Here is a 21398-nt window from a genome sequence, read left to right as displayed (position 1 = left end):
TTGACTTTAAAAATTCATAACACACCAGCCTTTTTAGATACGATATCAAGATTTTACACACACATTGAAATAGATGTGAATAAACGGCGAGCAACCCGATACCGCAAGAAATGATTAACTTATAGCGTCTCAACCAAAAAATTATTTTTTCCGAAAATTGCACTCTTAACCAGGAAATGGTCGATTACAAAAATGGGAATTCTCAAAATGATTTTTTTTGTGTGGAAACGGTGCGCTAGAAGGTCACTGAACTGCCTATGAGGTCATTTGGTCTGGACGGCACAAACCACTGTTTTGGTGTATGCCCCCTTAATAGGGCTATGACATTCAGGGAGTGTCAAACTACAGACAACTGGACATTGCAATTAGACAGTGGAAACTCGATCAAATGTTTTCAAATTTTCTGTGATTAATCGAATCTTTGATTAAATTTGTTTTGATTTGTGAAGTACACTCATCTTAAGGATTTGATCGATTCTCTATTTTGCAAATGAGTTCTGTTGTGACGACAGCAGGTCAACCAAATTTAATAATAAGAGAACGGGTAGAAAGCAGGCTTACTTTTAATGATGTACTTCCATTCATTAATGTGATAATTCTAAAAAACATATAAAATCTATCCCAAAATAACAATATTTCCGTATCTTACCAAAACGCATAAAACTAAAAGGTTGTTCAACCGGTGAAAACTTCTTTTCTTAATAATGCACCAACACAAACTAGGTGATTTTAACGAAACTCTTTCTTTTGTCAAAAGTCAATCATCTTTATTAAATTGTACAGGTTCGATGTGAAACCTGTTATTATATGTCCAGGAATGTTACATTATTACATGTCCCAGAGTATATGTTACATTATTACATGTTGCAGGTACCGAGAGGAGCAGATAATGCACCGTCAGTGCTACTGCAGTAGGTCCCGTCACTACATAATATCACATGTTGCAGGTACCGAGAGGAGCAGATAATGCACCGTCAGTGCTACTGCAGTAGGTCCCGTCACTACCAGACAAACTGTATCCTGGGTTACACTCCACCTGTACACATCAAACTGTTAGTTTTAAAACTGAATCATGAGTTGTGAATAATCGTAAGAACTATGAACGTTTTTAGTAACTTCGCTGATTTAGTTTACTTAAATACGTTTCAAATAGTAAGACCATATTGCCCTAATACTCTAGAAGCAGGCACGTGTCCCAACATTGTGACCTTCCTGACTTTTAAATAGCTTTGTAACAACTGGGCTGGTTCTGATCAAGCCAGCTCGGCAATTTGCAAAAATAACAACCATTACGGTTATAACCAGCTTACATATTATAGGATCTAGTAAAACTATCAGCACGTGGTGGATATAATAATTATGAGGATAACTCCGTGTCATGGTAATATCACCCCGCCCCTTGTCCTTTCAGGCTCCTTATTATGTGACGTCATCATACCCGCCATCTTACTGTTCCTAATTCAGTTAGCTAGCTCACTAAGTTACTGGTACTCATTGCAGCTTATAAACCCCCCGAATAGGTTAGCTTATTATGAGGAGTAGTTTAACACTCTGGGAAAGTTACCAGAGGTGGGTTGCCTAGTTACTAGAGGTGGGTTGCCTAGGCACTGACCACAGTATTTCATCTCCTAACGGTTGGAACGCTTGGTGATTATTTAATTTATCTTCGCATTTATAACATATTTTTAATATTCTTTACCACTGTTTGGTAGGTAGAGTACTATTTTTAATATAATACATCTAACAGTTATCGAATCAATAATTATCAGTTACAGCTAGACAGTTAAGGTATTTGTTTCTGTTAGGTTCTAACCTTGACCCATATCCAAGCCCCGGTCCCTGAAGTAGTCACCACTCCGTTCTCCACCTTTGCGTTTGCACACTTGTCTTCCTCACACTGAGGAGCTACTCCCGTCACTTCTTTCTTGTCATCACAGTAAACGTAGCTGTCCCCTCCGTTCTTCACATACCTTAGAGGAATATGACATGTGATATTTTAGTGGTCATTTTCTGCAGGTCTGGGATCTTCTTAGCTTAATTTATTTTACCCTAGCCCCTATTTTATATCCTTGCTTGATTCCTTATAACATGATAACTAAAAGCATATTACTAATATCTCCTACCCAGTGTTACATTCTAGTATCCAGTAAGTGCTGCTCTGGTACTTACCCAGTGTTACACTCTAGTATCCAGTAAGTACTGCTCTGGTACTTACCCAGTGTTACACTCTAGTATCCAGTAAGTACTGCTCTGGTACTTACCCAGTGTTACACTCTAGTATCCAGTAAGTACTGCTCTGGTACTTACCCAGTGTTACACTCTAGTATCCAGTAAGTACTGCTCTGGTACTTACCCAGTGTTACACTCTAGTATCCAGTAAGTACTGCTCTGGTACTTACCCAGTGTTACACTCTAGTATCCAGTAAGTACTGCTCTGGTACTTACCCAGTGTTACACTCTAGTATCCAGTAAGTACTGCTCTGGTACTTACCCAGTGTTACACTCTAGTATCCAGTAAGTACTGCTCTGGTACTTACCCAGTGTTACACTCTAGTATCCAGTAAGTGCTGCTCTGGTACTTACCCAGTGTTACACTCTAGTATCCAGTAAGTGCTGCTCTGGTACTTACCCAGTGTTACACTCTAGTATCCAGTAAGTACTGCTCTGGTACCTACCCAGTGTTACACTCTAGTATCCAGTAAGTACTGCTCTGGTACCTACCCAGTGTTACACTCTAGTATCCAGTAAGTGCTGCTCTGGTACCTACCCAGTGTTACACTCTAGTATCCAGTAAATACTGCTCTGGTACTTACCCAGTGTTACACTCTAGTATCCAGTAAGTACTGCTCTGGTACTTACCCAGTGTTACACTCTAGTATCCAGTAAGTACTGCTCTGATACTTACCCAGTGTTACACTCTAGTATCCAGTAAGTACTGCTCTGGTACTTACCCAGTTTTACACTCTAGTATCCAGTAAGTACTGCTCTGGTACTTACCCAGTGTTACACTCTAGTATCCAGTAAGTACTGCTCTGGTACTTACCCAGTGTTACACTCTAGTATCCAGTAAGTACTGCTCTGGTACTTACCCAGTGTTACACTCTAGTATCCAGTAAGTACTGCTCTGGTACTTACCCAGTGTTACACTCTAGTATCCAGTAAGTACTGCTCTGGTACTTACCCAGTGTTACACTCTAGTATCCAGTAAGTACTGCTCTGGTACTTACCCAGTGTTACACTCTAGTATCCAGTAAGTACTGCTCTGGTACTTACCCAGTGTTACACTCTAGTATCCAGTAAGTACTGCTCTGGTACTTACCCAGTGTTACACTCTAGTATCCAGTAAGTACTGCTCTGGTACCTACCCAGTGTTACACTCTAGTATCCAGTAAGTACTGCTCTGGTACTTACCCAGTGTTACACTCTAGTATCCAGTAAGTGCTGCTCTGGTACTTACCCAGTGTTACAGTCTAGTATCCAGTACGTACTGCTCTGGTACTTACCCAGTGTTACACTCTTGTATCCAGTAAGTACTGCTCTGGTACTTACCCAGTGTTACACTCTAGTATCCAGTAAGTACTGCTCTGGTACTTACCCAGTGTTACACTATAGTATCCAGTAAGTGCTGCTCTGGTACCTACCCAGTGTTACACTTTAGTATCCAGTAAGTCCTGCTCTGGTACTTACCCAGTGTTACACTCTAGTATCCAGTAAGTACTGCTCTGGTACTTACCCAGTGTTACACTATAGTATCCAGTAAGTGCTGCTCTGGTACCTACCCAGTGTTACACTCTAGTATCCAGTAAGTACTGCTCTGGTACTTACCCAGTGTTACACTCTAGTATCCAGTAAGTACTGCTCTGGTACTTACCCAGTGTTACACTCTAGTATCCAGTAAGTACTGCTCTGGTACTTACCCAGTGTTACACTCTAGTATCCAGTAAGTGCTGCTCTGGTACTTACCCAGTGTTACACTCTAGTATCCAGTAAGTACTGCTCTGGTACCTACCCAGTGTTACACTCTAGTATCCAGTAAGTGCTGCTCTGGTACCTACCCAGTGTTACACTCTAGTATCCAGTAAATACTGCTCTGGTACTTACCCAGTGTTACACTCTAGTATCCAGTAAGTACTGCTCTGGTACTTACCCAGTGTTACACTCTAGTATCCAGTAAGTACTGCTCTGGTACTTACCCAGTGTTACACTCTAGTATCCAGTAAGTACTGCTCTGGTACTTACCCAGTGTTACACTCTAGTATCCAGTAAGTACTGCTCTGGTACTTACCCAGTGTTACACTCTAGTATCCAGTAAGTACTGCTCTGGTACTTACCCAGTGTTACACTCTAGTATCCAGTAAGTACTGCTCTGGTACTTACCCAGTGTTACACTCTAGTATCCAGTAAGTACTGCTCTGGTACTTACCCAGTGTAACACTCTAGTATCCAGTAAGTACTGCTCTGGTACTTACCCAGTGTTACACTCTAGTATCCAGTAAGTACTGCTCTGGTACTTACCCAGTGTTACACTCTAGTATCCAGTAAGTGCTGCTCTGGTACTTACCCAGTGTTACACTCTAGTATCCAGTAAGTGCTGCTCTGGTACTTACCCAGTGTTACAGTCTAGTATCCAGTAAGTGCTGCTCTGGTACTTACCCAGTGTTACACTCTAGTATCCAGTAAGTACTGCTCTGGTACTTACCCAGTGTTACACTATAGTATCCAGTAAGTGCTGCTCTGGTACTTACCCAGTGTTACACTCTAGTATCCAGTAAGTACTGCTCTGGTACTTACCCAGTGTTACACTCTTGTATCCAGTAAGTACTGCTCTGGTACTTACCCAGTGTTACACTCTAGTATCCAGTAAGTGCTGCTCTGGTACTTACCCAGTGTTACAGTCTAGTATCCAGTACGTACTGCTCTGGTACTTACCCAGTGTTACACTCTTGTATCCAGTAAGTACTGCTCTGGTACTTACCCAGTGTTACACTCTAGTATCCAGTAAGTACTGCTCTGGTACTTACCCAGTGTTACACTCTAGTATCCAGTAAGTGCTGCTCTGGTACCTACCCAGTGTTACACTCTAGTATCCAGTAAATACTGCTCTGGTACTTACCCAGTGTTACACTCTAGTATCCAGTAAGTACTGCTCTGGTACTTACCCAGTGTTACACTCTAGTATCCAGTAAGTACTGCTCTGGTACTTACCCAGTGTTACACTCTAGTATCCAGTAAGTACTGCTCTGGTACTTACCCAGTGTTACACTCTAGTATCCAGTAAGTACTGCTCTGGTACTTACCCAGTGTTACACTCTAGTATCCAGTAAGTACTGCTCTGGTACTTACCCAGTGTTACACTCTAGTATCCAGTAAGTACTGCTCTGGTACTTACCCAGTGTTACACTCTAGTATCCAGTAAGTACTGCTCTGGTACTTACCCAGTGTAACACTCTAGTATCCAGTAAGTACTGCTCTGGTACTTACCCAGTGTTACACTCTAGTATCCAGTAAGTACTGCTCTGGTACTTACCCAGTGTTACACTCTAGTATCCAGTAAGTACTGCTCTGGTACCTACCCAGTGTTACACTCTAGTATCCAGTAAGTGCTGCTCTGGTACTTACCCAGTGTTACACTCTAGTATCCAGTAAGTGCTGCTCTGGTACTTACCAGTGTTACACTCTAGTATCCAGTAAGTACTGCTCTGGTACTTACCCAGTGTTACACTCTAGTATCCAGTAAGTGCTGCTCTGGTACTTACCCAGTGTTACAGTCTAGTATCCAGTAAGTGCTGCTCTGGTACTTACCCAGTGTTACACTCTAGTATCCAGTAAGTACTGCTCTGGTACTTACCCAGTGTTACACTATAGTATCCAGTAAGTGCTGCTCTGGTACTTACCCAGTGTTACACTCTAGTATCCAGTAAGTACTGCTCTGGTACTTACCCAGTGTTACACTCTTGTATCCAGTAAGTACTGCTCTGGTACTTACCCAGTGTTACACTCTAGTATCCAGTAAGTACTGCTCTGGTACTTACCCAGTGTTACAGTCTAGTATCCAGTACGTACTGCTCTGGTACTTACCCAGTGTTACACTCTTGTATCCAGTAAGTACTGCTCTGGTACTTACCCAGTGTTACACTCTAGTATCCAGTAAGTACTGCTCTGGTACTTACCCAGTGTTACACTATAGTATCCAGTAAGTGCTGCTCTGGTACCTACCCAGTGTTACACTTTAGTATCCAGTAAGTGCTGCTCTGGTACCTACCCAGTGTTACACTCTAGTATCCAGTAAGTACTGCTCTGGTACCTACCCAGTGTTACACTATAGTATCCAGTAAGTGCTGCTCTGGTACCTACCCAGTGTTACACTCTAGTATCCAGTAAGTGCTGCTCTGGTACCTACCCAGTGTTACACTCTAGTATCCAGTAAGTACTGCTCTGGTACTTACCCAGTGTTACACTCTAGTATCCAGTAAGTACTGCTCTGGTACTTACCCAGTGTTACACTCTAGTATCCAGTAAGTACTGCTCTGGTACTTACCCAGTGTTACACTCTAGTATCCAGTAAGTACTGCTCTGGTACTTACCCAGTGTTACACTCTAGTATCCAGTAAGTACTGCTCTGGTACTTACCCAGTGTTACACTCTAGTATCCAGTAAGTACTGCTCTGGTACTTACCCAGTGTTACACTCTAGTATCCAGTAAGTACTGCTCTGGTACTTACCCAGTGTTACACTCTAGTATCCAGTAAGTACTGCTCTGGTACTTACCCAGTGTTACACTCTAGTATCCAGTAAGTACTGCTCTGGTACTTACCCAGTGTTACACTCTAGTATCCAGTAAGTACTGCTCTGGTACTTACCCAGTGTTACACTCTAGTATCCAGTAAGTACTGCTCTGGTACTTACCCAGTGTTACACTCTAGTATCCAGTAAGTGCTGCTCTGGTACTTACCCAGTGTTACACTCTAGTATCCAGTAAGTACTGCTCTGGTACTTACCCAGTGTTACACTCTAGTATCCAGTAAGTACTGCTCTGGTACTTACCCAGTGTTACACTCTAGTATCCAGTAAGTACTGCTCTGGTACTTACCCAGTGTTACACTCTAGTATCCAGTAAGTACTGCTCTGGTACTTACCCAGTGTTACACTCTAGTATCCAGTAAGTACTGCTCTGGTACTTACCCAGTGTTACACTCTAGTATCCAGTAAGTACTGCTCTGGTACTTACCCAGTGTTACACTCTAGTATCCAGTAAGTACTGCTCTGGTACTTACCCAGTGTTACACTCTAGTATCCAGTAAGTACTGCTCTGGTACTTACCAGTGTTACACTCTAGTATCCAGTAAGTACTGCTCTGGTACTACCCAGTGTTACACTCTAGTATCCAGTAAGTACTGCTGCTCTGGTACTACCCAGTGTTACACTCTAGTATCCAGTAAGTACTGCTCTGGTACCTACCCAGTGTTACACTCTAGTATCCAGTAAGTACTGCTCTGGTACTTACCCAGTGTTACACTCTAGTATCCAGTAAGTACTGCTCTGGTACTTACCCAGTGTTACACTCTAGTATCCAGTAAGTACTGCTCTGGTACTTACCCAGTGTTACACTCTAGTATCCAGTAAGTACTGCTCTGGTACTTACCCAGTGTTACACTCTAGTATCCAGTAAGTACTGCTCTGGTACTTACCCAGTGTTACACTCTAGTATCCAGTAAGTACTGCTCTGGTACTTACCCAGTGTTACACTCTAGTATCCAGTAAGTACTGCTCTGGTACATACCCAGTGTTACACTCTAGTATCCAGTAAGTGCTGCTCTGGTACTTACCCAGTGTTACACTCTAGTATCCAGTAAGTACTGCTCTGGTACTTACCCAGTGTTACACTCTAGTATCCAGTAAGTACTGCTCTGGTACTACCCAGTGTTACACTCTAGTATCCAGTAAGTACTGCTCTGGTACTTACCCAGTGTTACACTCTAGTATCCAGTAAGTCTGCTCTGGTACTTACCCAGTGTTACACTCTAGTATCCAGTAAGTGCTGCTCTGGTACTTACCCAGTGTTACACTCTAGTATCCAGTAAGTACTGCTCTGGTACTTACCCAGTGTTACACTCTAGTATCCAGTAAGTACTGCTCTGGTACCTACCCAGTGTTACACTCTAGTATCCAGTAAGTGCTGCTCTGGTACTTACCCAGTGTTACACTCTAATATCCAGTAAGTGCTGCTCTGGTACTTACCCAGTGTTACACTCTAGTATCCAGTAAGTGCTGCTCTGGTACTTACCCAGTGTTACACTCTAGTATCCAGTAAGTACTGCTCTGGTACTTACCCAGTGTTACACTTTAGTATCCAGTAAGTACTGCTCTGGTACTTACCCAGTGTTACACTCTAGTATCCAGTAAGTACTGCTCTGGTACTTACCCAGTGTTACACTCTAGTATCCAGTAAGTGCTGCTCTGGTACCTTACCCAGTGTTACACTCTAGTATCCAGTAAGTGCTGCTCTGGTACTTACCCAGTTTTACACTCTAGTATCCAGTAAGTACTGCTCTGGTACTACCCAGTGTTACACTCTAGTATCCAGTAAGTACTGCTCTGGTACTTACCCAGTGTTACACTCTAGTATCCAGTAAGTACTGCTCTGGTACTTACCCAGTGTTACACTCTAGTATCCAGTAAGTACTGCTCTGGTACTTACCCAGTGTTACACTCTAGTATCCAGTAAGTACTGCTCTGGTACATACCCAGTGTTACACTCTAGTATCCAGTAAGTACTGCTCTGGTACTACCCAGTGTTACACTCTAGTATCCAGTAAGTACTGCTCTGGTACTTACCCAGTGTTACACTCTAGTATCCAGTAAGTACTGCTCTGGTACTTACCCAGTGTTACACTCTAGTATCCAGTAAGTACTGCTCTGGTACTTACCCAGTGTTACACTCTAGTATCCAGTAAGTACTGCTCTGGTACTTACCCAGTGTTACACTCTAGTATCCAGTAAGTACTGCTCTGGTACTTACCCAGTGTTACACTCTAGTATCCAGTAAGTACTGCTCTGGTACTTACCCAGTGTTACACTCTAGTATCCAGTAAGTACTGCTCTGGTACTTACCCAGTGTTACACTCTAGTATCCAGTAAGTGCTGCTCTGGTACTTACCCAGTGTTACACTCTAGTATCCAGTAAGTGCTGCTCTGATACTTACCCAGTGTTACACTCTAGTATCCAGTAAGTACTGCTCTGGTACCTACCCAGTGTTACACTCTAGTATCCAGTAAGTACTGCTCTGGTACCTACCCAGTGTTACACTCTAGTATCCAGTAAGTCCTGCTCTGGTACCTACCCAGTGTTACACTCTAGTATCCAGTAAGTGCTGCTCTGGTACCTACCCAGTGTTACACTCTAGTATCCAGTAAGTGCTGCTCTGGTACTTACCCAGTGTTACACTCTAGTATCCAGTAAGTGCTGCTCTGGTACTTACCCAGTGTTACACTCTAATATCCAGTAAGTGCTGCTCTGGTACTTACCCAGTGTTACACTCTAGTATCCAGTAAGTACTGCTCTGGTACTTACCCAGTGTTACACTCTAGTATCCAGTAAGTACTGCTCTGGTACCTACCCAGTGTTACACTCTAGTATCCAGTAAGTGCTGCTCTGGTACTTACCCAGTGTTACACTCTAGTATCCAGTAAGTACTGCTCTGGTACTTACCCAGTGTTACACTTTAGTATCCAGTAAGTACTGCTCTGGTACTTACCCAGTGTTACACTCTAGTATCCAGTAAGTACTGCTCTGGTACTTACCCAGTGTTACACTCTAGTATCCAGTAAGTGCTGCTCTGGTACTTACCCAGTGTTACACTCTAGTATCCAGTAAGTGCTGCTCTGGTACTTACCCAGTTTTACACTCTAGTATCCAGTAAGTACTGCTCTGGTACTTACCCAGTGTTACACTCTAGTATCCAGTAAGTACTGCTCTGATACTTACCCAGTGTTACACTCTAGTATCCAGTAAGTACTGCTCTGGTACTTACCCAGTGTTACACTCTAGTATCCAGTAAGTACTGCTCTGGTACTTACCCAGTGTTACACTCTAGTATCCAGTAAGTACTGCTCTGGTACTTACCCAGTGTTACACTCTAGTATCCAGTAAGTACTGCTCTGGTACTTACCCAGTGTTACACTCTAGTATCCAGTAAGTACTGCTCTGGTACTTACCCAGTGTTACACTCTAGTATCCAGTAAGTACTGCTCTGGTACCTACCCAGTGTTACACTCTAGTATCCAGTAAGTACTGCTCTGGTACTTACCCAGTGTTACACTCTAGTATCCAGTAAGTGCTGCTCTGGTACTTACCCAGTGTTACACTCTAGTATCCAGTAAGTACTGCTCTGGTACTTACCCAGTGTTACACTCTAGTATCCAGTAAGTACTGCTCTGGTACTTACCCAGTGTTACACTCTAGTATCCAGTAAGTGCTGCTCTGGTACCTACCCAGTGTTACACTCTAGTATCCAGTAAGTACTGCTCTGGTACTTACCCAGTGTTACACTCTAGTATCCAGTAAGTACTGCTCTGGTACCTACCCAGTGTTACACTCTAGTATCCAGTAAGTACTGCTCTGGTACTTACCCAGTGTTACACTCTAGTATCCAGTAAGTACTGCTCTGGTACTTACCCAGTGTTACACTCTAGTATCCAGTAAGTACTGCTCTGGTACTTACCCAGTGTTACACTCTAGTATCCAGTAAGTACTGCTCTGGTACCTACCCAGTGTTACACTCTAGTATCCAGTAAGTCCTGCTCTGGTACTTACCCAGTGTTACATTCTAGTATCCAGTAAGTGCTGCTCTGGTACTTACCCAGTGTTACACTCTAGTATCCAGTAAGTGCTGCTCTGGTACTTACCCAGTGTTACACTCTAGTATCCAGTAAGTACTGCTCTGGTACTTACCCAGTGTTACACTCTAGTATCCAGTAAGTACTGCTCTGGTACGGGTCAGTCCACATTCCATTCTCCACCTCTTCCAGAGGACAGCCTCCGTACGCTCCCCCTACCTCCTCCTCCTTCTTCTCAGTGTACTCCTCCTCATCCTCCTTGTAGTTTGTATCGTAGTCTACCTCAGAGGCAGTGTTGTCTGGGGAGATGATCTGCTCCTCGCTGGTAGTTTCTCCTCCCACACATTTGGGAATCACATCCACCACACCTCTGTCACACCAGTTCCACGCTTTACCTTCCAGGCTTTTACCTTCGTTACACTGCGGAGTAGGGGTGTTACACTCAGGCTTTTACCTTCCTTACACTGCGGAGTAGGGGTGTTACACGCTTTACCTTCCAGGCTTTTACCTTCGTTACACTGCGGAGTAGGGGTGTTACCTTCCAGGCTTTTACCTTCGTTACACTGCGGAGTAGGGGTGTTACACTCTAATCACTTAACATTTCTCTAGTTGTTACACTCTAATCACATAACATTTCTCTAGTTGTTACACTCTAATCACTTTACATATCTCTAGTTGTTACACTCTAATCACTTAACATTTCTCTAGTTGTTACACTCTAATCACATAACATTTCTCTAGTTGTTACACTCTAATCACTTAACATTTCTCTAGTTGTTACACTCTAATCACTTAACATTTCTCTAGTTGTTACACTCTAATCACATAACATTTCTCTAGTTGTTACACTCTAATCACTTAACATATCTCTAGTTGTTACACTCTAATCACTTAACATTTCTCTAGTTGTTACACTCTAATCACATAACATTTCTCTAGTTGTTACACTCTAATCACTTAACATATCTCTAGTTGTTACACTCTAATCACATAACATTTCTCTAGTTGTTACACTCTAATCACTTAACATATCTCTAGTTGTTACACTCTAATCACTTAACATTTCTCTAGTTGTTACACTCTAATCACATAACATTTCTCTAGTTGTTACACTCTAATCACATAACATTTCTCTAGTTGTTACACTCTAATCACTTTACATATCTCTAGTTGTTACACTCTAATCACTTAACATTTCTCTAGTTGTTACACTCTAATCACGTAACATTTCTCTAGTTGTTACACTCTAATCACTTAACATTTCTCTAGTTGTTACACTCTAATCACTGAACATTTCTCTAGTTGTTACACTCTAATCACTTAATTACTTCAGTTTCCAAACTCTAATCACTTAATTACTTCAGTTTCCAAACTCTAATCACTCAATTACTCTAGTTGTTACATTTCTTACTGTTCCATCATTTTGTTACACTGGTTATAACACTGAAATACATTCTCTTCTTCACAACCAAGTTTTATATAATTTAGTCAAATATATTAGTGATCTGCAGTTGTGGTTAAGTTAAACTATATATTTTGTCCTAGGAAACTCCTGAAAGTATAACCATTTGACTGCAGTCGTGACTCGTGGTGGATTAAGGTTACTTAACCGAAAAGTTACCCAACTTCTACTCTTGACAATGAATGGCAGTTGAAATAAGCAAAATACGAACACCACATCAATGAGAAATATTTGGTGGTTAAGAACGGCGGTCCAGTTAAAACACAGTGTGGATTGTGGGAGATAGCTAACGTTAAACGGTTATCAACAATTGAGCGATTTAATTTGAGCTGGAGAAGATCAAAGCGTTACCGAGCTGATCAATACGTTGTGTTAGAGATTTGGTCACATAACCGTCTAATTATGTGAATAATGAGACCTAATTCCTACACAAAATATTGACGTTAGTTATCAGTACCCGGTCACTGTGACCACAGCTTTTAACGGCAATAGAAAGCACAGAAAATTAGAATCACCGTCATCACCGCAGCTCAGCACGTATCTACTAGCTGTACTAGCATCGCTACATAACCATCACGTATATCTCACAGTGTCAGTAACTCACCGAAACATATAACCATCCTTGCTTCTCATTCTCGGGAGGTTCTATGTTTCCTCCCTCTATCTTTATATCGCTACATTTCCTCTCACAAGTAGGCAGGTCTCCCGTTATTATACCTGACCGGGTTGTTCTGGTTAGTGGTCTCCCGTTATTATACCTGCCCGGGTTGTTCTGGTTAGTGGTCTCCTGTTATTATACCTGCCCGGGTTGTTCTGGTTAGTGGTCTCCTGTTATTATACCTGCCCGGGTTGTTCTGGTTAGTGGTCTCCTGTTATTATACCTGCCCGGGTTGTTCTGGTTAGTGGTCTCCTGTTATTATACCTGACCGGGTTGTTCTGGTTAGTGGTCTCCTGTTATTATACCTGACCGGGTTGTTCTGGTTAGTGGTCTCCTGTTATTATACCTGCCCGGGTTGTTCTCGTTAGTGATCTCCTGTTATTATACCTGACCGGGTTGTTCTGGTTAGTGGTCTCCTGTTATTATACCTGACCGGGTTATTCTGGTTAGTGGTCTCCTGTTATTATACCTGCCCGGGTTGTTCTGGTTAGTGGTCTCCTGTTATTATACCTGCCCGGGTTGTTCTGGTTAGTGGTCTCCTGTTATTATACCTGACCGGGTTGTTCTGGTTAGTGGTCTCCCGTTATTATACCTGACCGGGTTGTTCTGGTTAGTGGTCTCCTGTTATTATACCTGACCGGGTTGTTCTGGTTAGTGGTCTCCTGTTATTATACCTGCCCGGGTTGTTCTGGTTAGTGGTCTCCTGTTATTATACCTGACCGGGTTATTCTGGTTAGTGGTCTCCTGTTATTATACCTGCCCGGGTTGTTCTGGTTAGTGGTCTCCTGTTATTATACCTGCCCGGGTTGTTCTGGTTAGTGGTCTCCTGTTATTATACCTGACCGGGTTGTTCTGGTTAGTGGTCTCCTGTTATTATACCTGCCCGGGTTGTTCTGGTTAGTGGTCTCCTGTTATTATACCTGCCCGGGTTGTTCTGGTTAGTGGTCTCCTGTTATTATACCTGACCGGGTTGTTCTGGTTAGTGGTCTCCTGTTATTATACCTGACCGGGTTATTCTGGTTAGTGGTCTCCTGTTATTATACCTGCCCGGGTTGTTCTGGTTAATAGTCTAGTCTCCCGTTATTATACCTGACCGGGTTGTTCTGGTTAGTGGTCTCCTGTTATTATACCTGCCCGGGTTGTTCTGGTTAGTGGTCTCCTGTTATTATACCTGACCGGGTTGTTCTGGTTAGTGGTCTCCTGTTATTATACCTGACCGGGTTGTTCTGGTTAGTGGTCTCCCGTTATTATACCTGTCCGGGTTGTTCTGGTTAGTGGTCTCCTGTTATTATACCTGACCGGGTTGTTCTGGTTAGTGGTCTCCTGTTATTATACCTGCCCGGGTTGTTCTGGTTAGTGGTCTCCTGTTATTATACCTGACCGGGTTGTTCTGGTTAGTGGTCTCCTGTTATTATACCTGACCGGGTTGTTCTGGTTAGTGGTCTCCTGTTATTATACCTGCCCGGGTTGTTCTGGTTAGTGGTCTCCTGTTATTATACCTGACCGGGTTGTTCTGGTTAGTGGTCTCCTGTTATTATACCTGTCCGGGTTGTTCTGGTTAGTGGTCTCCTGTTATTATACCTGACCGGGTTGTTCTGGTTAGTGGTCTCCTGTTATTATACCTGCCCGGGTTATTCTGGTTAGTGGTCTCCTGTTATTATACCTGCCCGGGTTGTTCTGGTTAGTGGTCTCCCGTTATTATACCTGACCGGGTTGTTCTGGTTAGTGGTCTCCTGTTATTATACCTGCCCGGGTTGTTCTGGTTAGTGGTCTCCTGTTATTATACCTGCCCGGGTTGTTCTGGTTAGTGGTCTCCTGTTATTATACCTGCCCGGGTTGTTCTGGTTAGTGGTCTCCCGTTATTATACCTGCCCGGGTTGTTCTGGTTAGTGGTCTCCTGTTATTATACCTGCCCGGGTTGTTCTGGTTAGTGGTCTCCTGTTATTATACCTGACCGGGTTGTTCTGGTTAGTGGTCTCCTGTTATTATACCTGCCGGGTTGTTCTGGTTAGTGGTCTCCTGTTATTATACCTGCCCGGGTTGTTCTGGTTAGTGGTCTCCTGTTATTATACCTGCCCGGGTTGTTCTGGTTAGTGGTCTCCTGTTATTATACCTGACCGGGTTGTTCTGGTTAGTGGTCTCCTGTTATTATACCTGACCGGGTTGTTCTGGTTAGTGGTCTCCTGTTATTATACCTGACCGGGTTGTTCTGGTTAGTGGTCTCCTGTTATTATACCTGACCGGGTTGTTCTGGTTAGTGGTCTCCTGTTATTATACCTGCCCGGGTTGTTCTGGTTAGTGGTCTCCTGTTATTATACCTGCCCGGGTTGTTCTGGTTAGTGGTCTCCTGTTATTATACCTGACCGGGTTGTTCTGGTTAGTGGTCTCCCGTTATTATACCTGCCCGGGTTGTTCTGGTTAGTGGTCTCATGTTATTATACCTGACCGGGTTGTTCTGGTTAGTGGTCTCCTGTTATTATACCTGCCCGGGTTGTTCTGGTTAGTGGTCTCCTGTTATTATACCTGCCCGGGTTGTTCTGGTTAGTGGTCTCCTGTTATTATACCTGACCGGGTTGTTCTGGTTAGTGGTCTCCCGTTATTATACCTGACCGGGTTGTTCTGGTTAGTGGTCTCCTGTTATTATACCTGACCGGGTTGTTCTGGTTAGTGGTCTCCCGTTATTATACCTGCCCGGGTTGTTCTGGTTAGTGGTCTCCCGTTATTATACCTGACCGGGTTGTTCTGGTTAGTGGTCTCCTGTTATTATACCTGCCCGGGTTGTTCTGGTTAGTGGTCTCCTGTTATTATACCTGCCCGGGTTGTTCTGGTTAGTGGTCTCCTGTTATTATACCTGCCCGGGTTGTTCTGGTTAGTGGTCTCCTGTTATTATACCTGCCCGGGTTGTTCTGGTTAGTGGTCTCCTGTTATTATACCTGCCCGGGTTGTTCTGGTTAGTGGTCTCCTGTTATTATACCTGACCGGGTTGTTCTGGTTAGTGGTCTCCCGTTATTATACCTGACCGGGTTGTTCTGGTTAGTGGTCTCCTGTTATTATACCTGCCCGGGTTGTTCTGGTTAGTGGTCTCCTGTTATTATACCTGCCCGGGTTGTTCTGGTTAGTGGTCTCCTGTTATTATACCTGCCCGGGTTGTTCTGGTTAGTGGTCTCCTGTTATTATACGAGAAAAGGGTTATATGTCCTAAATCCAGCCACTAGATTATGCCTAAATCTACCTACTCCTCAAGGAACTTGTCAAATCTGAAATCTCCCTCACTAACCTTGTTCGTTACAGTAGATGTAATAAGGTCCAGTTCTAGTGAAGCCCTCCGTGCACTCCACAGAACCGTAACTGCTGGGTGTCATGTCCTTCAACTCCCCGTTCCTTATCTCCCCTGCACATTGGTTAGTTATTGCTGGAGTTACTGTGTCTGACTTCACCTCGTAGCCTGAGTCATAGTCGGAGTCGTAGTTAGCTTCGTAGTTAGCTTCGTAGTTAGCTTCGTAGTCGTTGCTACCGTTATCGTTATCAGAATTGTAATCGTAGTTTTTTTCATCACTGCAAATATTTAGATTAAGCTTTCAAATTTGACAATTTCAAGGTTTTTGGCACATCGAACGATTTAATAATTTTGATCTGATTTTTGAAGCAGCCTACAATAATTTAACGTTCTCCAAATTTCAATGTTCTTACTCTTAGAGACATTATTCTCATAATGTAAAGGCTACAACACTCTTTTTGTGTAGGCATGGATTATTTTGCTGACCACTCAGAATAAAACCTAAATAACCGCTAGTATATATATATATAGTTCCGACTGTTAGCAAATCCCGGCTTACAGGGAGCAGCTAATAGCTATACTAGGTATTAACTGATTGCATATTATGATAACACCAGTTTCAGGTGGGCTGTGTTTAGTGTGTTGAGTTTGGTGAGTGATTACAGAGCATAATATGTAGTAGAGTTTGGTGAGTGATTACAGAGCATAATATGTAGTAGAGTTTGGTGAGTGATTACAGAGCATAATATGTAGTAGAGTTTGGTGAGTGATTACAGAGCATAATATGTAGTAGAGTTTGGTGAGTGATTACAGAGCATAATAATATGTAGTCAGTAGTCAGTAGTCAGTAGTCAGTAGTCAGTAGTCAGTAGTCAGTAGTCAGTAGTCAGTAGTCAGTAGTCAGTAGTCAGTAGTCAGTAGTCAGTAGTCAGTAGTCAGTAGTCAGTAGTCAGTAGTCAGTAGTCAGTAGTCAGTAGTCTATATTATAATACCTGGTGTCCACGTATGACCCCCTGTTAGTTGAGGGATCAGTAGCTTCCACCATACTTTCCACTATCTCTGTCATTATATCTGTCGCCTGAGATTACATATTGTCAATTCTTCATCTTTTCTCGGAGGGGCCTATGACTTGTACATCAAACAATGTGAGAAGATTAAAGCTTGTCAAGATAATGATGGTATATAATAATAATGATCCCTGGTAAAAATACGGTTACCTAGTAACCTAATTACTAAGCAACCAACAATTAAGTATTAGTATTTAGTAGTAACCTCTTGTACAGTGTTGCAGAAGCCACAGGTAGACGGACAGTAGTAGGACATGAGATCACGCTGAGTTTGACAGTAGTCATCACTAGCCCACCCTGCACAGCCGTCCTCCTTATCAGTACACGCTTCAGCCACGTCTATCTTTATCTCTAGAGGGGTTGTGTGATATTAACCACGTATATCTTTATCTCTAGAGGGGTTGTGTGATATTAACCATGTCTATCTTTATCTCTAGAGGGGTTGTGTGATATTAACCACGTCTATCTTTATCTCTAGAGGGGTCGTGTGATATTAACCACGTCTATCTTTATCTCTAGAGGGGTTGTGACTTGTGTGATATAACCACGTATATCTTTATCTCTAGAGGGGTTGTGTGATATTAACCACGTCTATCTTTATCTCTAGAGGGGTCGTGTGATATTAACCACGTCTATCTTTATTTCTAGAGGGGTTGTGTGATATTAACCACGTCTATCTTTATCTCTAGAGGGGTTGTGTGATATTAACCACGTCTATCTTTATCTCTAGAGGGGTTGTGTGATATTAACCACGTCTATCTTTATCTCTAGAGGGGTTGTGTGATATTAACCACGTATATCTTTATCTCTAGATGGGTTGTGTGATATTAACCACGTCTATCTTTATCTCTAGAGGGGTTGTGTGATATTAACCACGTCTATCTTTATCTCTAGAGGGGTTGTGTGATATTAACCACGTCTATCTTCATCTCTAGAGGGGGTGTGTGATATTAACCACGTCTATCTTTATCTCTAGAGGGGTTGTGTGATATTAACCACGTCTATCTTTATTTCTAGAGAGGTTGTGTGATATCAACCACGTTTCTTTTTATCTCTAGAGGGGTTGTGGGATATTAACCACGTTTCTTTTTATCTCTAGAGGGGTTGTGTGATATTAACCACGTTTCTCTTTATCTCTAGAAGGGTTGTGTGATATTAACCACGTCTATCTTTATCTCTAGAGGGGTTGTGTGATATTAACCACGTTTCTTTTTATCTCTAGAGGGGTTGTGGGATATTAACCACGTTTCTTTTTATCTCTAGAGGGGTTGTGTGATATTAACCACGTTTCTCTTTATCTCTAGAAGGGTTGTGTGATATTAACCACGTCTATCTTTATCTCTAGAGGGGTTGTGTGATATCAACCACGTTTCTTTTTATCTCTAGAGGGGTTGTGGGATATTAACCACGTTTCTTTTTATCTCTAGAGGGGTTGTGTGATATTAACCACGTTTTTCTTTATCTCTAGAAGGGTTGTGTGATATTAACCACGTCTATCTTTATCTCTAGAGGGGTTGTGTGATATTAACCACGTTTCTCTTTATCTCTAGAAGGGTTGTGTGATATTAACCACGTCTATCTTTATCTCTAGAGGGGTTGTGTGATATTAACCACGTCTATCTTTATCTCTAGAGGGGTTGTGTGATATTAACCACGTCTATCTTTGTCTCTAGAGGGGTTGTGTGATACTGTCTTATCATTATAATGTTATTTTTCACATCCAGTATGATTTATCATTCATTGATTCATTCGCGTTATTTAGTATCATCTCTAATTCTGAACATATTTAAAGTTATTGAAAGGATCCTCATGCAGAAACTAAGCATTTGATCAATGGTTGTGGTACGGTGGTGGTCATGTCATGTTTCCGCTCTGATAATTCGTAACATGCATTTGATATCAATTCAATTTTACCACATTCACGTGACCTTTTAACGTCTCGGCTTTGCCTCACAAGTACCAAGTTTCTCTGTTATCTAGATACTAGTGGGATAGATATAAGGGACGAGTGTAGTTCTGAGATAAAGTAGCACATGGCTAACGCGAACGAAAGTTTTCGAGTTCAGCAGCACCGTGGTCAATCTGGTGAGTAGATTTTCTGATATTATTTTTTATTCTTCTGATTTTGTTCTCATTCTTCTGATTTTGTTTTTATTCCTTTAGAGTTTAGTCTGTATGTTGCCCGTTAAGAAGCAGTCTAATTTTGAAATGCACTGCATGTTTTAACGTCAAGTGTATGTAAAACACCAAATACAGAGCAGAGGACTTACTTAAAATGTACTTCTGTTCAGTTTGCGTGTATTACTATTTACATTGAATTTGATGGCTCTGCCAACTCGATTATATTTTCGCTTTAAAGACGTCTTTTAGGTTTGTTGAAATTATTACATGTTTTATTAGATACCTTCGACCACCGGAAACCAAATCAGCCATTAGAACAAACCTGATTCACTAGCGACACTAACAGAGAAACTAGAACAAACCTGATTCACTAGCGACACTAGCAGAGAAACTAGAACAAAGCTGTTGCACTAGCGACACTAGCAAAGAAACTAGAACAAACCTGTTGCACTAGCGACACTAGCAAAGAAACTAGAACAAACCTGTTGCACTAGCGACACTAGCAGAGAAACTAAAACAAACCTGTTGCACTAGCGACGGCAGCAGAGGAACCAGAATAAACCAAACACCCGAGCAGGATTGCGACGAGTTGAAACATCTTTCTCTGCTGCAGGGGCCACATTCTCACACGCTGTAGTAACAGAGATAATTTAACAGTGCAGAACTGCAGGAGTAAACCTAATGTGGCTTACTACTGGGCACACCACGTGACCAGTGCTATCCTATCTGCTCTTCCGCGTGTACAACTAATCTAATTTAGGGCCGGCCAATTCTAAACTTTCAACAAAACTAGCAAATTCCGGGGCACTGTAATTGTAACACCGAAATTAATCAAGAAATGTTTGCATCTTAAACTATTTTTTGGCAACCAGGAAAAGGCAATCATTAGCGAAAAGTGTAAGTTATTGCACAATGTCATCTAAATAACATCAACTGAAGGTTCAACTATGTGTTAGACGGGTTAGAAGTAATGTTTATTTTGACGTTTCCTCAAGAAACATGCATGTATCTTACCGTTACTCCGTCAGTGAGTTTTATGTGTTGACCGTTACCATAACAACCACAGACCAGTCACGTGTCACTCAGTTCAGTACCACTACCTACAAGGTGTAGTTCCTCACTTCTACCGCAATGTTAACCGGAAATGTTACCTGACCGGACCAGGGACAAAACTTTTGTTTTGTCAAAAGGAAATCGCGGCATGTATGGAATCGCGATTTTTCCCATTATTTGCGACAAATTTTATGTATAGTTTAATTTGTAGTCTGTAAAAATCGCGGTATCGCGATTTTTGGCCAAAATAATCGCAAAATCCTTTTGTCACTGGATCGGAGTAGTATAACCCGGACATCTGGTCTTGAGTGGTGTTGCTCTGTACCGTGTTATACAACTATTAGCCAGTTAATCTGCAAATGTATGAAGTTTACTCGGCTGCAGCTTCCCTGCAGTACTTATTACTTCTGTAATAAAGCTGAGATAATATCCGTGTTGGGTAGAACTGAAGAGTGAAGATATTATTACCGTCCAAACGTTAACTAAGAATGTAATTAAAACACTGCATCCAACCTTAACGTGCACACTTAAAAAACATTGACTCATGTGAAGTCCAACTCCTCCAATCCGCCGACCTGTAAATCAAGTACATCGAGTGCATGGAGCTGGATCACAATGGAACACAAACTAGTTCATGTGAATTGTAATAGAATGGCAATTAAGAATTTGACTTAATGTATTTTTAGAGAGTTAGAGGAGCATGCAGCAATTAATAATGCCGGACTCAAGCATGACCGGTTCTGTTTGACCGGTTCTGTTTGACCGAGTCTGTTTGATCGTTTGTCGGGAGCAGCCAATTTATTTTCCTGTTAACTCACGTTTTACACGGACTATTTCTTCTGAACTCATGCTGTATTGCTTTAGCAGCTAGTTCTGTGTAATCATGTGTTAATGTGGTGAAAGTTTAATATTGCGAGCTCACGG

At 42.2% G+C, this 21398-nt stretch overlaps 3 protein-coding genes across 5 annotated transcripts in view; 1 reads left to right on the top strand and 2 right to left on the bottom strand.

The window, feature by feature from the left end:
* LOC134813368 (uncharacterized) overlaps positions 1-21398 on the bottom strand; it is a 359978-nt gene that overhangs the window by 309602 nt on the left and 28978 nt on the right. The window lies entirely within an intron of this gene.
* Positions 1-21398, top strand: part of LOC134813488 (uncharacterized) — an 87447-nt gene that overhangs the window by 62515 nt on the left and 3534 nt on the right. Inside the window, exon 1 of one of the 2 annotated variants that reach the window (XM_063821294.1) lies at positions 19285-19385. The exons of the other annotated variant lie outside the window; for it this stretch is intronic. Coding sequence (XP_063677364.1) covers positions 19334-19385 — 52 coding nt within the window. The 5' untranslated portion in view covers positions 19285-19333. Of the gene's footprint in view, positions 1-19284; positions 19386-21398 lie in introns of those variants that run through there. 2 annotated transcript variants of the gene reach the window in all.
* Positions 566-20510, bottom strand: LOC134813487 (sushi, von Willebrand factor type A, EGF and pentraxin domain-containing protein 1-like). 2 transcript variants are annotated; one of them, XR_010160023.1, is made up of 8 exons: positions 19944-20510; positions 17506-17651; positions 17226-17311; positions 16234-16511; positions 12903-13015; positions 10952-11256; positions 1739-1970; positions 566-1013 (listed from the first exon to the last, which is right to left on the bottom strand). XR_010160023.1 is itself a non-coding variant. In XM_063821293.1 (8 exons), exons 1-8 carry the CDS (start codon positions 20041-20043, stop codon positions 935-937), a joined length of 1287 nt encoding a protein of 428 aa, XP_063677363.1. In that variant the 5' UTR covers positions 20044-20510; the 3' UTR covers positions 566-934. The 2 variants fall into 2 exon arrangements, 1 of the variants encoding a protein (XP_063677363.1); XM_063821293.1 differs by having other exon boundaries at positions 566-1036; positions 1814-1970.

The sequence above is a fragment of the Bolinopsis microptera genome, chromosome 3 (genome assembly GCF_026151205.1).
Source record: "Bolinopsis microptera isolate Bmic1 chromosome 3, MBARI_Bmic_1.0, whole genome shotgun sequence".
Taxonomy (NCBI): domain Eukaryota; kingdom Metazoa; phylum Ctenophora; class Tentaculata; order Lobata; family Bolinopsidae; genus Bolinopsis; species Bolinopsis microptera.
This window is presented reverse-complemented; position numbering and strand designations above follow the sequence as displayed.